The 14,186-nt window shown below is 33.9% G+C and overlaps 1 protein-coding gene across 1 annotated transcript; it reads right to left on the bottom strand.

Moving 5' to 3' along the window:
* Window positions 1–5,843: 5,843 nt before the first annotated feature.
* On the bottom strand, window positions 5,844–13,985 carry LOC144446679 (uncharacterized). Its single transcript, XM_078136499.1, has 6 exons — window positions 13,915–13,985; window positions 11,637–12,270; window positions 10,735–10,873; window positions 9,544–9,698; window positions 8,744–8,818; window positions 5,844–8,153 (listed from the first exon to the last, which is right to left on the bottom strand). The coding sequence occupies exons 1-6, from the start codon at window positions 13,983–13,985 to the stop codon at window positions 7,971–7,973; spliced, it is 1,257 nt and encodes a 418-aa protein (XP_077992625.1). The 3' UTR covers window positions 5,844–7,970.
* Window positions 13,986–14,186: the final 201 nt, after the last annotated feature.

Raw genomic sequence — 14,186 nt, 5'->3', positions numbered from 1 at the left:
ATGACACCATGTGTCTATGTCACTGCTGTGTTTGAAATATACATGTTTCAAAATTGCCATTACTTTCCTCGATTTTTCTTTCATATTACCTGCGCTAGTATAATTGTTATTCTCCAATATTTTTCTTCATTCAGTCTGAAAATACCTAAGAGTTTTGGTTTTCGTCCAGCAACTCGTAGTGACAAAGCCCCCTTAGGTCACTCCTATTTTCCTTGGCTGAACGAAGACAAATATTGGGGATAACATCTAATTATATCATATGTAGCATTTGGTAAAGCTTACACTAGAAATTTGGATATGTAAATATAACATAATGACATAATTTTTTAGGTACCAAAAAATTCAAAAAACATTACAGGCTGGGGTACTAGGCATCTTTTCCTATGCTGTCTTGCCTCAGATTCACTTCTAAATAAACTGTTTAGTTTGTATTATATATAGCTATTGTGTATATTTACTTGTCAAAACTATGGACAAAGTTACAAACTGTGCCATTTTAATATAAATTTAGACTCTGTGATATCGTTGTTACAAATATTATGAAGTGCAGAGTAAAGTATCACCAAAAAATGATCATTACTACCACTTTGGGATGTAGATTCCATCGTATTTTACCGGAAAGCAAAGAATCGTTATTTTATAAAAATTTGAGATGGAACAAAATGGTAGCCAAGCTACATGTATGTTTTTTTGTTGTCATAGTAACCAAGTCATCATTTTTGAAAGATGAATAAATATTTGGTTTAACTAATGACGTTGGACAAAAATTATAGAATTATTTCATTGTATATATGTGTATATCTCTGTTTTGGGTGGTTATTTATTTGTTACAAAAAAGTTCAATAAGTAACATTACGTTTACTGTCAGAAGTCAACTTCAAAGTGAATTTTGCGAAACTGTCCAGCTACAGATAGATTGGACAAGGCTAAGATTGTTAAACATTCATTTTTTGTGTGAAAATTTAAGGTTTTCTTGTCATAATAATAGCTAAGCTACGTTTATTTGTTGCCATTGAAACCAAATCATTTTAATAGATGTATACAGATGTTTTCATATCTCTTGTTCTATGAAATTTACAGGAATATTGAATATAAGTGTCTAAATGAATATATTACAGTATGTTGTTGGTGACTGGATATTTATTTGTCGCCAAAAAAATTTCAGTCAATGAAAATAAATGAAAAATCAAGTTCAACTTGAAAAACCGTTATAAATTACTCTTTTGCATTCACAATTATAGATACTGTAAAAATCAACATGTTTGACCAGTTTCCTTTCAACATTGCTTACATTTTTTCTCTTACTATAAAAATCAACACTTTTGATCAGTTGCATTCAAAGAGTTCAACTTGTTTGGTTAAAGATCTGTAGACAGGACATTTGACACTTTTGATCAGATAGCATACTACCCGGTGACTACCTGGTAGTCTGTCATGGTAGTCTATAAGGTAGACCGTGACAGGGCGCCCTCACACAGTGAGCATGGAGTGACACAACGCATCTTCCAGACTAATAGCATACAGCATAAAATATAACGTGTAGCTTCTTTTGTTTAAGTTCGTTTTCTAACTATGGAGAGTCAGTTTTACTTTTGTATGTCTTTACAGTACAGGCCAGTGAGACTATTTTGTTCCGATATACAAAATGTGGATTTTTTACAGCAACAATCATACTTTGGAAGACATCGTAACAAACATTTTATTTACTTTGTGGTACAGTTGTTACTATATTTTTAGGAACTCATATTTTGCTGGATTATTTGTTTGACAAAGTAAAGGTACTTAAAGATGCATTTGTGTTTTCAATTTACATTATTAAAACAACTTTCTGTCCTCACTATAGAGAAAGCATGGTGCTTTAAAAGTGTTCTACCATCTGTGAGTGCGAGTTACCTTTGAATGACAATATCATAAGTCACATGGAGAGAAATGGCTGATCCAAATGTCTGTCTGCTGTGTATGTATGTATGGGTTAAATAATAAATATAAACACATTAAAGTATGTTTCAATGTTGAAGACAAGCATATTATATGCTGACCATTATGCAAATTATTATGCAAATGACCATTATTGATATTCAAATTACTGTGAGTTGAAATTTTCATTACTTAGTATGAACCCAGAGGCCATGAACATTCATTCTCACTAGTATTGGTTATTTGTATCTATGTACAAAGTACATGTATAATGATGTAGATATTTTATTTCATTGGAACTCGATTAGTTCACCTTCAAAGCATTTGTTGGCCTGAAAGATCCAGGCTTCCGTTTGCTTATATAACACATAGTGGGTGTTTATATAGTGAACCAAGGCTTGACCTTTTTCATTGTTTGCTAGCTAATCACAGTGACCTTACCAAGTAATTCATTTTTTTTCAAACAGACTTGTTATGTTATTTTGATAAAATAACATTGATGGTATTTGTTGTTTTCATGAAGCATACAGCAGACAGCTGCTACATAGTAACTATATGTAAACAACATGGCATTGAAAAGTGCATTGTGACATATTTTATACAATTTAGTCATTTTTCACAATCTGGTTGAACTTAGAGCCATCCATCCACAGACTACACGGAATGAGATTTCTGGAATAAATACTTATATTTACAGAGAAAGGAGCAACTGAAGATTAGTATTAAGACATGTAACTAGTACAGACCCAGACCAACTTTCATCATAAACCACTATTCTCTTTATGTCAGTGTTAACTACCATGTCCTGAGAAGAATGTTTGAAAGCACTTTACATGTAATAGAGTATTGCTTCTTATCATGTGACTGGTGTGTGAAAATCAACAAGTCCTAGCCTAATAGTCTCTCTTTTTTTTTTTTTTTCAAAACAGGTTAGGGTTACAAAGGTTGGATGGGGTTGTTGGTGGTTGAACTGGTGGAGGAGAGCTGTTCATGTTTTATGATGAACAACTGGTGTGTGCTGCTGGTCTAATAGGGAGGGGGAATGCTGGTGGAATAGCAGGGGTGATGGTGTAATTGGGGGGAGTGCTGGTGCAATAGTGGGGGGTGCTGGTGTAATAGATGGGAGAGGAGTGCTGGTGGAATAGTGGGGGGGGGTGCTGGTGTAATAGGGAGGGGTGCTGTGGAAAAGGGGGGTGCTGTGGAATAGAGGGGAGTGATGGTGCAATAAAGGGTGTGAGGGGGGGGGGGTCAAGTGCTAGTGGAAGAGGTTAGAGATGAAGGTCAAATAACACAAGAATTCAACATTAAATTTTCTTGTTTTATTTTTTGTGACTGAAATGTCGAGAGTACAGAATTAACAATGTTCCCAATTTTGAAAAAAATACTATTTTGTAAAGTTGGTACATGGTCCATGAATCTTGATGTGTGATGAAATCACTAAACGTCAATGAAATGAAAAAAACCCTGTCGAGTGTCATGCATTAGAGAGTTGTAAATTAATCCTCTCCCACTAAACCTAGGTTCTACAACCTGACTGATAACACCATTTCCTTGTTAACTTGCCAGATTGTAGTTAAACAGTCAGAAAAACTATATTATATGTGAAAGAAAAGTTTTACAGATTGTGTATATTCATCAACATATCTTTGTTAAAACCATGTCCACACAAAGTATTGTACTGCTACTGCAGATTTGATTTCTAGCAATCTCATAAGACATGTTATGTTTTCTGATTTGTGCATGTGATTTGTGAATGTGGATATGTATGTATGTACCCATATGTACAATACATGCATGTAGATGTGTATGTGTGTGAATGCAGGTGGATGGTCGGATGTGTGCATGCAAACATGTTTATTTCCAAATGGTGTGTGTGTGTGTGTGTGTGTGTGTGTGTGTGTGTGTGTGTGCATGCGTGCGTGCGTGTGTGCGTGCGTGCGTGTGTGTGTGTGTGTGGACATGTAGCTAGGTATGTGTATATCATGCATGTGTGTATGAGATTTATGAGGCCTTGTAAATAGTTGAAATCAATACAGATCAGGGTGATATAAAGAAACACTACCAACTGTAACACACTGGAAGTCTAGAAAAAATCAGAACAATTGTTGTACCAAAGTCCTAAAATATACCAGAGGGAAAGACACTGTTTTTGTTAATCACCATAAAGTACATCTGTCAGTAAAATACCAAATTCTAAATCTGAAAATTGTTTTTCTCCAATAAATAAGTACAAAATACTTCTACTGACAGACAATAAGATGTAAAACTACAAACATCTCCCAGAAATAACAGCCCTGATATGAAAAGGTGAACATTTCAGTTATAGAGAAGATGGAAATATTTCAGTTTATATTAGGGTGGCCTTGGTTAGTTCTTTGTTTCTCATGCCCCAACTGACAATATATTTTCAAATCTGGCTAATAATTTTAAAAAATTGATTCCCTCTACAGTAGGATTAGAAAAATTCCCAACGTCACTGATTGTAAGATGATGATCACAAGTGTGCACATATGAGTGAAAATTACCGTTTACAGCTGAAAGTTGGGAACTTTCATAAAACACATTGTTCACAGTTTCCTTCTGATTTTAATTGTTATTTCTGTAATTCATTCAGGGGCTGTATGATTATGAAATGAAAGTATCACAAATATGTACACATAAACTTACTTTTTTGAAACCCTTTTATATTTATCCAACCGACCCGTAATTTTTAAGGTGTTATGATGAGAAACAATGAATTAAGTAAGTTCCCCCTTTGAGATCAGTGTCCATAGAAATGACAGTTTGGAAGATATTTAAAAACCTATATGTAAATCTATTGAACAGATGTAATATGACTTTTTTCCCATATCGGTTCAAAAATTGTCTATCTTAGCATAAATTGTGTTCATATCACTGTTCTTAGTAAGTGTCTACAAATCTATCTGTGATAGCATGCAGTCTACATGTGACCAGCATTTTACCACCAATCATTAGTTACTGTAAACCAATGTTCTCACAACTGTTTTGTAGAAAGTCTCTAAACACACCAATTATCCCAGAATGACAGTAATTATCAATTGCTACATAATGATTTACTTCTAATTATTCTAAATTACATTAAAAATCCGATGCTCAAATATATCTTGAGTAAATTGCCCATCATGCCCTCATGAATATTCATGACAGTAAATTTTGTCAATAAGGCTAACCATGGTTTGTTTGCAATCATACTTAAACATATGTATCTCCATGTATGCATACACAATTAATTTTGAACATTGTATTAGCTAAATACATACATACATACATACATACATACATACATACATGCATACATGCATACATTAAACATACATCTTTACATACACATACAAATACATACACATGTATACATACACACACCCACCCACATACATACATACATACATACATACATACATACATACATACATACATACATACATACATACAAATATACATACACGTACGTACATATGTACATACACACACACGCGTACAGACGTACGTACGTACGTACGTACGTACATACACACACACGTACGTACATGCACGTACGTACGTACGTACGTACGTACATACATACATACATACATACATACATACATACATACATACATACATACATACATACATACATACATAAACAATTGTGAATTTGGTGACAAGGTCTACCATCATCGCTGGTTTTTGACATCCATAACAATTACATGTAAATTTGTTGACATCCAAATTTTGATACATGTTACAAGGTCTTTAATCGTTGTGTTGACACTTAACCATGTCAGGATAGTTTTAACAATATGCATATAAAAAACAAATGCTTAATAAAGAAAATGCTGGTTGTATTACAGAGACAATATAAAACATAATTTTCACCAAAAGAAACACAACATATAAACAAAGAACAAAGAAATATTGCACAATAAAAAAGGTAAGCTTTAGAGTACACCAATGAAGTTGACTGATGAAAACCACATGAAGAAATCATGCTACTATAAGTGTAACTACTGGAATAGGTTTGACAACATGAACTAAACATTTAGAACATAAAAAATTGTGTTTTCTACTTCATGCAGTATTGACGAGAAATGAGACCAATTTGATCATTTTTCAATAAATCAGTTTCTATTCTTAGAATGGAAACAACATCCTAAGGCCCAGAAAGAACATTTCGCTGCACTCACCGACTAATGATGACATTTTTGACTAGATTCAAACATATTGATTCAAAAGGTCAGATATGAATTTTATAGCATGTCATACATGTACCAATAAATCACCTTGGTTTTAATGTTTACCGGTAGTCACGAATCTTATAGATAATAAATAAACTATAAATCATAACTTTAACATATGTACATATATGTTGCATTGAATGCTAACTAATATAATATTTTACTACAGCATGGCTGTAGGAGTTATTCTTACATATTGTTGTATTGTTTGAAAAAACGACAATTGAATAAAGTCCTACTAAAATCAAATTTCAGTTTAAGTATGTTACATCGGATTCTTAATTTCAAATAACACGTTCTATCATAGTATTCTTTGAGTAGATTCACTGTCAGTTGAGAAGGGTGCGTGCCCTACCTTCTATCGCTTTCCTTTTGAATACTGCTAATAGTGTTACATTGAAAACTGATACAATATAAATATAGAACTTATTATCATTAAGTTGTTTTTCCAGTCATTAAATAACATCCAATACATAACTTATAGACAGTCACTTAAACACAATGGTTGTCATGACATCACATTATGGCAAGGTAGCGTTTCCATGGAAATAAGAGTTTATGGCACTACAAAGACTGATATTAGTATTTTAGCAGTCTTTAGCGGTTTTTTAATCTGAGCCAGTGGCAATATCAAGCAATATGGAGCTATAATAATGTGCAGAGAGCACAAGAACAAGTCTCCATCGATGATATATCCCCCCCCTCTACTATATGTATTTTCAGATATTAATATAATGACAATCCCTCAGACAAAAGTGACATTACTTTCTATATCCAATGTTATGTCTAATATTTGAAAGCCACTCAAATACAACACAAAACGTGCTACCTAAGAACATAATCAAGTTTGACATTTGACAACAAAGGTCAAAGTCAAGGTCAAATTTAATAATACCAGAGAAGAAATATTATATCTGATGTTATGGGAGATAACACATAACCAAGTTTCCATGTATTCTATCTCCAAAGCTTCTGAACAAATATTTTATTTTCAAATATGGCCATCACTCTAGCTCTGTTGAGGATGGTATGACCACCAGAATCATAAATACTAACCAATATTCTGTCTTTCCACAAGATGTTAAAGAAATTGGCTACACATTTATACTGCAATTTGCTAAAAATCGTTTTATGTTGATGTGACCTTGAAGGTCAAGGTCACATCTAATAATTTTTGCCTGGTGGGGGCTAAAATGATATCTTATTCTTAGTATAGCACATTTGCATGTAGGCAGCTTGTTTGTATAAAGTTAATGGCAAATATTAACTTTTAGTTTGGTACTTTTGTGATTCAAAAAATGTATTTAAAAAAACCAGAGACTAAAGTTTTCCTGTAACAAGTCTAAAGATATGTGATTGTACTTTAGCCCAGAGTGATTTTTTTTCCTCAAATCTATTGTTACCAAAACTCGGCTGTAAATGTTTATAATGTAAGTAAATTAAGATATATTCTCCTTGCTTTCTATCGTACATTTTGAAAGTTTCATAGACTCTTTGATAGCAATAGCAATGAAAGTAAAGCAAAATTACCGTTAAAAAAACCCTGCTTCAATAGCATCTACTCTTTTTCCTGTGGGTGTTTTTCCCCCGGTTACTGTTTTTCAGCCTTCAGTGGTTCACTCATGTTATTAAAATTGACACGCTGAAACCATAAAGAGTTTACTCCTGAGTCTATGCTAAAATGGTAGGAAGATTAACTGTAGAATCTATTCATGGGCAGTGAGAAAGGTAACAAGGTGGCTGTGACTAAACACAAACTGATGTAAAATAAAAGTGAAAGACTTATAAATCAACCGTGCTGCTGGACAGGTTTCCTCAACCATCTGCAAGATCAGCTGTCAGACGACTATACGTTATTTGCACCATGTCAGGATCCATGGGAGATTTCCTACGTCTAACCAATAACAGTATCACTGTGATTATCAAAACTACAATAATTAGTGTCGATAAGACATAGATCACAATATTGTAGTTGAACATCCTGCTTTGGTTTTGGGTCTGTCGAGAAAAGGAAAAGAGGAAAGTGTCAATATATTTCTACGCTACCCAGATGGTTGTATAAATCATTTTCTAAACTTATCATCAAAAAGTCTACTGAATTCAGTTATTATAGCAGGAAAGAAATGATCGTTGGTTTCCTGAGGGCAGAAAATCAATCTGTGGGCTCAGCTGCTTAATCAAGATGGTAATTTCTTTGACGCCTTTGATCTCCATTGAATTAATGTCAAATTATATAACATATAATGTATATGCCTGAAGGGCTTCATCATCTAATAATCACTCCACACTTTTCTGAGCATCACATCACAGACCATTAAACTTACAAAATTCTACTTCCGTCTTGTCACAAAATGTAATCTTGTAAAACTCTTATTTTCCATGAGTATGAACTGTTATTCACAAAAATAAGTACAAATTGTAAAAAATGAGACAAGCCTAAATTTCAAATAACCCAGAAAATTGTCATTGCTTTTTAATCTAGAGAGCATAAACAGGCCACATCAGAAATCCAACAACAAGTTTCTGAGCTACAATTTGAATTATGCAATGGTGATTTTGAGCAGACATGCACAACACAATGTACTTACAACAAAATTGGGATCTGCATTGCAGTCATTGTCTTTACAACAACAGATTGTTGAGTCTTCACTTTCACCATTAAGCTGACAACAGAAAGACAAATGAAAATGATTCAGAATTGATCCACTATGTCAGATTTTCTCATTTTTGAAGGACGACAAGGAAAATATAATGTGTATTACCATGACAACACGTTCAACAAGAAAACAAGATATATGCTGGTAGTTTTAATAATACTGAAATAATCAATGTAGAACCAAACATATAAGGTTTTTCACTTGAGGGGATTTGGCATACATATATCAAAAATAATTTTCAGTATCGACAATGATATGAAAACATGGGAAATGATTTTCAATTTTTTTCCATTGTTAAAGGGAATTTTAATTTGACTCTATTTTCCCTCCATTGTGATTTAACCATGGTCATACAACCTTAGCAAAAACATGACATTTACCATGTACAGGAAACTCTAACATTCACAAGATTTTCCCATCTGCAGTAACTGGCTACTACAGTATACTAATCTCTACTATGATTAATCTGATTAAAATTTGATGTAGTGAAGATGGCTCGATTTCTTTATTTACCTCTATTTCCTTCGTTTAGCGTCGCTTGTTTTCAAAATTTGTTGTTCCAGGAGTGTAAAGACAGCCATCACTCCCAGAACAACAAAATAGAAACCAAATGACACTAAACAATGAATATAGAGGTAAATAAAGAAATCAAGTCACATTCATCACATCTGATTTTAATCAGATTGACTTGTGATAATCATTAAAGATAGACTAATCACAATACTACTCACAGGTCCTGTATAGCAGCTGTTGTTAGTCAAACTATTATCAACACAAATCTTCTCATAAAAAGCGTTACTGCAGTGGTAGCTTGTCGTCTTTGCTTTTGTTACGTTGATACAGAATTGGCTGTTTTCATTTTTGCATGACGTTTTCATAAAAGGAACTGTAATAAAATCATACCATAAATTAAAGCTGACATTTGATGTACAGACTTAAAAACTATTGGTTATTAGTCTGTGTCATCTTAACAGTGAATTTTTGAACGAGCACTTGTCCTGATAAATTTGATACACTCAACGTGTATCACAAGGTAATCTAACCACACACAAGCTACATTGAAGGCATTTCATCATGTATTTAGCTTTGCCCCATTCCACTATGTCAAACCAAGAGTCAAGTCATCATTATTTGCTTTACGTATCTTATCCTATAGATCAAAAGAGTTTCATCACCTTGGTTTCATAATCTAAATGAAAGTTTGTTTTTTTCACAAATATTTCAATATTCAAATAATTTGTCTAGACTCAATATGTGTTTTCAGAAGACTAAATGTTTTCGTGAAGTATTCATGGCATCACATGGTTTATCTCATCTTGGGACAATCATGCAATGTCATATAAACTCAATAAATGAACTTTGTTCATTTAGGGGGAGGGGGGGGGGGTCTAGCATCAATGCAATTGCTAAACTTCATTTTCGCACTTCTAACCAAATTTTGAAAACTTTCACATCTTCATTGGAACCAGCTTCTGTATTTACTACTGAGATGTTAAGTTGATAAAATTTACTTCAAATGTGATATACAGTATTGGTTTTCTGCTAATATTTTAATGTGTTTATCACAATGTTTTTACATTGCATTGGTTGTAGTGGTGAGACCGCTACAATTTTCATCATGGTTTACATCATATATGAACATGGTGATGTCGCACTTGTGAACATTCGTTTAGGGGGAGGGGGAAGGGTTTTTATCCTAAACGAACAAAGTTTGTTTTGAGCTTGTGCGATCATCCCGTACTATAAGCCCAATTCACAATTGTTCATATAATAATATCTTTTATTGTCACTCTACTTAATATTTGCTGACATGTATAAATTTAGGTTTAAATTCACTTTCTTGATTGCTCGTAACCTTTTCAGTGTGCCCCTGATCTCAAAAGGATGCAACAGCTAAAGAAACCACCACTGCCTGATATCACCTGTTTTATTGATCGTGTTGTCTGTATAACAATCCTGTAGTCCAGGATACAACTGATCATCTGGAATACCCAATGTAGTTGGTTTATTACAGTCCTTCCCCTCACAGCAACAAAGACGACCAGAACTCTTTCCTTTAAACTGTAGAATGGAATGAACAAACAAACAAACATTATTGTCCAATCAATGTACGGTATTTACATCATTCTTTTGCTAAAAATAAATGCATAGTAACAGAAAACATTATTTAAGGTAACTGTAATTTCCAGGAGAGGGGTGGGCACTTACTCAACTGGTTTTGTTAAAGGCGGACCTCCCTGGCGCGAATCTCATTTAGGCCAGTTTGAGTGCAAAACCCCATTTTAGACAAAGCTGTCACATTATAATGGAAGGTTGGTGCCATTTTTGGGCCAATAACATTGAATAACATTCTCCCCTCCTCCACCCTCACTCCTACTAAAATAGAACAGAATATAGACCAATCATATGTGATTGGCATGGTACAAAATAACTACAATATTACAAAGTACAGTACTACAATACACACCAGAATAAATACAATGCAAACCAATCCATTAGGTAATACAATGCAACCCAATACATTTTGTAATACAATGCAAACAATATATTCTATTATGCAATGCAAAACAACATATTATACAATGTACAATACAAACTACATTATGTAAAACCATGCAAACCAATACATTGTACAATGCAAACCAATACATTGTACAATTCAAACCAATACATTTTTTAAACAACAGAATGCAAAGTGACCATTATACGAAGTAATCCAAAACACTCCACAATATTATACAACAAAACACAATACACTTCACACTAGAACTAACACAACACAACACAAGTTCACACAATTAACACAACATTAGCATTTATGTACCTGTATATTTTGTACATCTTGGCAACCTTTTTGATTCTTACACAGTCCAGTACTGTCACATGCAAATTCTGCTGTCCATATTGTTTTGGCATTCACAATTAAATCATCCGTATTGAAATATTTAAATATCATACAGGTAGATGATTGGACATTATCGTCAGCATCTCGTCTTCTTCTACTACCACCTTGTGTGGTTGTATCATCATCATTATCATCATCAGTCTTGTCAGCTGACTGTGGAGTTTCTGTACTTGGTTTTGTATCTATATTTAATTTAGTGCTATAACTTGAATCACTGGTACTAGACGGTGATAGTGATAGTGACGGTGATAGTGATGGTGATGGTGATGGTGATGATGATGATGATGGTGATTGTTGTACTGCTACTGTTGTTGTGGTAGTCTGAGATGACAATGCTGCATTTGTGGTAATGTTTAATGTCGTACTTTGAATCTGCTTGGTGATTGATTGACTTGTGACTGGTGATGAAGCTGTAGGTACCTGTGGCGTCACTGCTGGTTGGGGTGTGCTTGGTAAATGTGTAGGAGTGACACACGGATTTGACTTCAATAAGTCTGCTCTTAAGTTTTCACTCGTCAAAGTACCAAATAAGCACTGATGTTGAGACTTACTTCTGAAATTCAAATATTCTGATATTAATGACTGAAATATGAATATTCTGATATTAATGACTGAAATATGAGTTTACATGTAATTACATGGTTTACAAGAAAACAGACAACACTATGACAGAACCCCATGATGGATGAGTACAAGTGTGGCAAACTCAGGGTATTTGCACAAGCACTTGCAGTGTTCTCGGCAGCAGTAAGGACACATGTACGTGTAAGTTCTAATCCCCTGAGTACCACACTGGCACCCATGCAATATGGGGTTCTGTTATGTCTATCCTATGCAGCACTGTGCAATCCTGCACTTACATGTATAAGGAACAAATAAGTATTTATTTGCATACATAATACACACACTTAAGTTTTCGGTATTGCACTGCAGTGCAAATATCACTACTACACAAGTGTGTCTGTGTACCAACACACTGATACAAGTATTTATGAATCTGTTAGTCTATTATTAATGTGAGAATTCCTGAAAGTACTAAAATTTCTCCTGACAAAGTGCCAGCACATTGTCATTGCTGTCACAAAATATGTTGTTTACTGACATACAGTTAATTTATTTCTCTCACAATTGCATGAAAATCACTGTATCACTTGGTTTTTGTTGTCTGTCTGCATGTCTGTCTGTCTGTCTGTCTGTCTGTCTGTTATGTTATGTAAGTCCTCAAGGTCATACCAGTAGGGAGAAAGGGTTAAAAGTTATTCATGACAAACTGTCAATCTCTGTCAGGAAAAATTATATGATTTTGTCACTACTTTTGAGTATATTTTTATTTCTGGTCTAAAGATAAATAAAAAATATTTATCAGACCAGCAAAAATGTTTATTGAGCAAATCAGTGATTTTATTTAAACATTTTTGCAGAAAAATAAATTTGGTATCTGACATCATGCACCCAGAAGCCATAACACACAAACCCTGACACCCATATCAGGTTAGGCTTTGAACTAGGTGTGGAAAACAGTTATCTGGCAGACATTTTTAAATTAAAAACCTTGTCCTGAACAAAAGAATTATCAGATGTAATCCTTACGGCTCCACAGATAGCATGTACGTGAGAACAATGGATCGAATCGTGGGCCTTTAAGTTTAATAAGTTCGATCACAGACCATGGAAGTATCAAATTTGAACTCACTTCTCAAAAAAAAGTTCATGACATTGATTTTTCATTTATTTATATTGACCTTTTTATTGATAAAAATGAGATTGACTTGTAATAGTCATATCACATGATGAGCACAGATGTGGAACGCTTTTATTTATGTATTCCAAACACGAACTGCAGTGCTATTGAATAGTCTCGATTAGATATGTTCTCCCACAACATTGTTTGCATTGTAAACAAACCGAAACAGCAACTTACATTTTAGTGACGAATTTACGAAAGAATATGACGTCAGTGATGTTAAGAAAATTGGCATAATTTAACGTGGAGATGAAACAACTTTCGCGTGAACCTTCGAACGTGAGAAACGATCTTCACTTTTATTGTCAACACGTTACGATATGTTTACTTCCGGGTTTTCCATAGAAGATCGGCCGCTTTCTTCCACCATAAAATTATACAATTTCCAAAATGATAACGATATCTAATTATTTTAGCCTTGCGGACCATCTAAGATATCCCAGATTCACTTACCTGTCGACGAAAGCGCACAGAACGACCAAAAAAATCATAGTCACGACATCGTGGCACCTTTTGTCTGCCATTTTGACCATCCAAACACCTTGTAACCTCGATCTCAAACGAAATAGTGCTGGGATTATTTTATGATTATTTCAGCATTAAATTTGCATGAAAAATATATGGCCATATATAAAAGATTGTAAAATAGAATCTGGTGATTGGATAACGTCATTTTCGTGGTTTATTTCTCATACAATTTTAACTAAGTGTTGGACCAATCATCT

This window comes from Glandiceps talaboti, chromosome 15 (genome assembly GCF_964340395.1).
Source record: "Glandiceps talaboti chromosome 15, keGlaTala1.1, whole genome shotgun sequence".
Classification (NCBI taxonomy): domain Eukaryota; kingdom Metazoa; phylum Hemichordata; class Enteropneusta; family Spengelidae; genus Glandiceps; species Glandiceps talaboti.
The sequence above is the reverse complement of the archived record's forward strand: the minus strand, read 5'-3'. Positions and strand labels throughout refer to the sequence as shown.

Coding starts and splice junctions, on each gene's coding strand:
- LOC144446679 (XM_078136499.1), bottom strand. CDS start 13,985: ATGGCAGACAAAAGGTGCCACGATGTCGTGACTATGATTTTTTTGGTC. Junction 10,874..11,636: donor AAGATGTACAAAATATACAG/GTACATAAATGC, acceptor TCCATTCTACAG/TTTAAAGGAAAGAGTTCTGG. Junction 8,819..9,543: donor ACAGCTGCTATACAGGACCT/GTGAGTAGTATT, acceptor TTCTGTTGTCAG/CTTAATGGTGAAAGTGAAGA.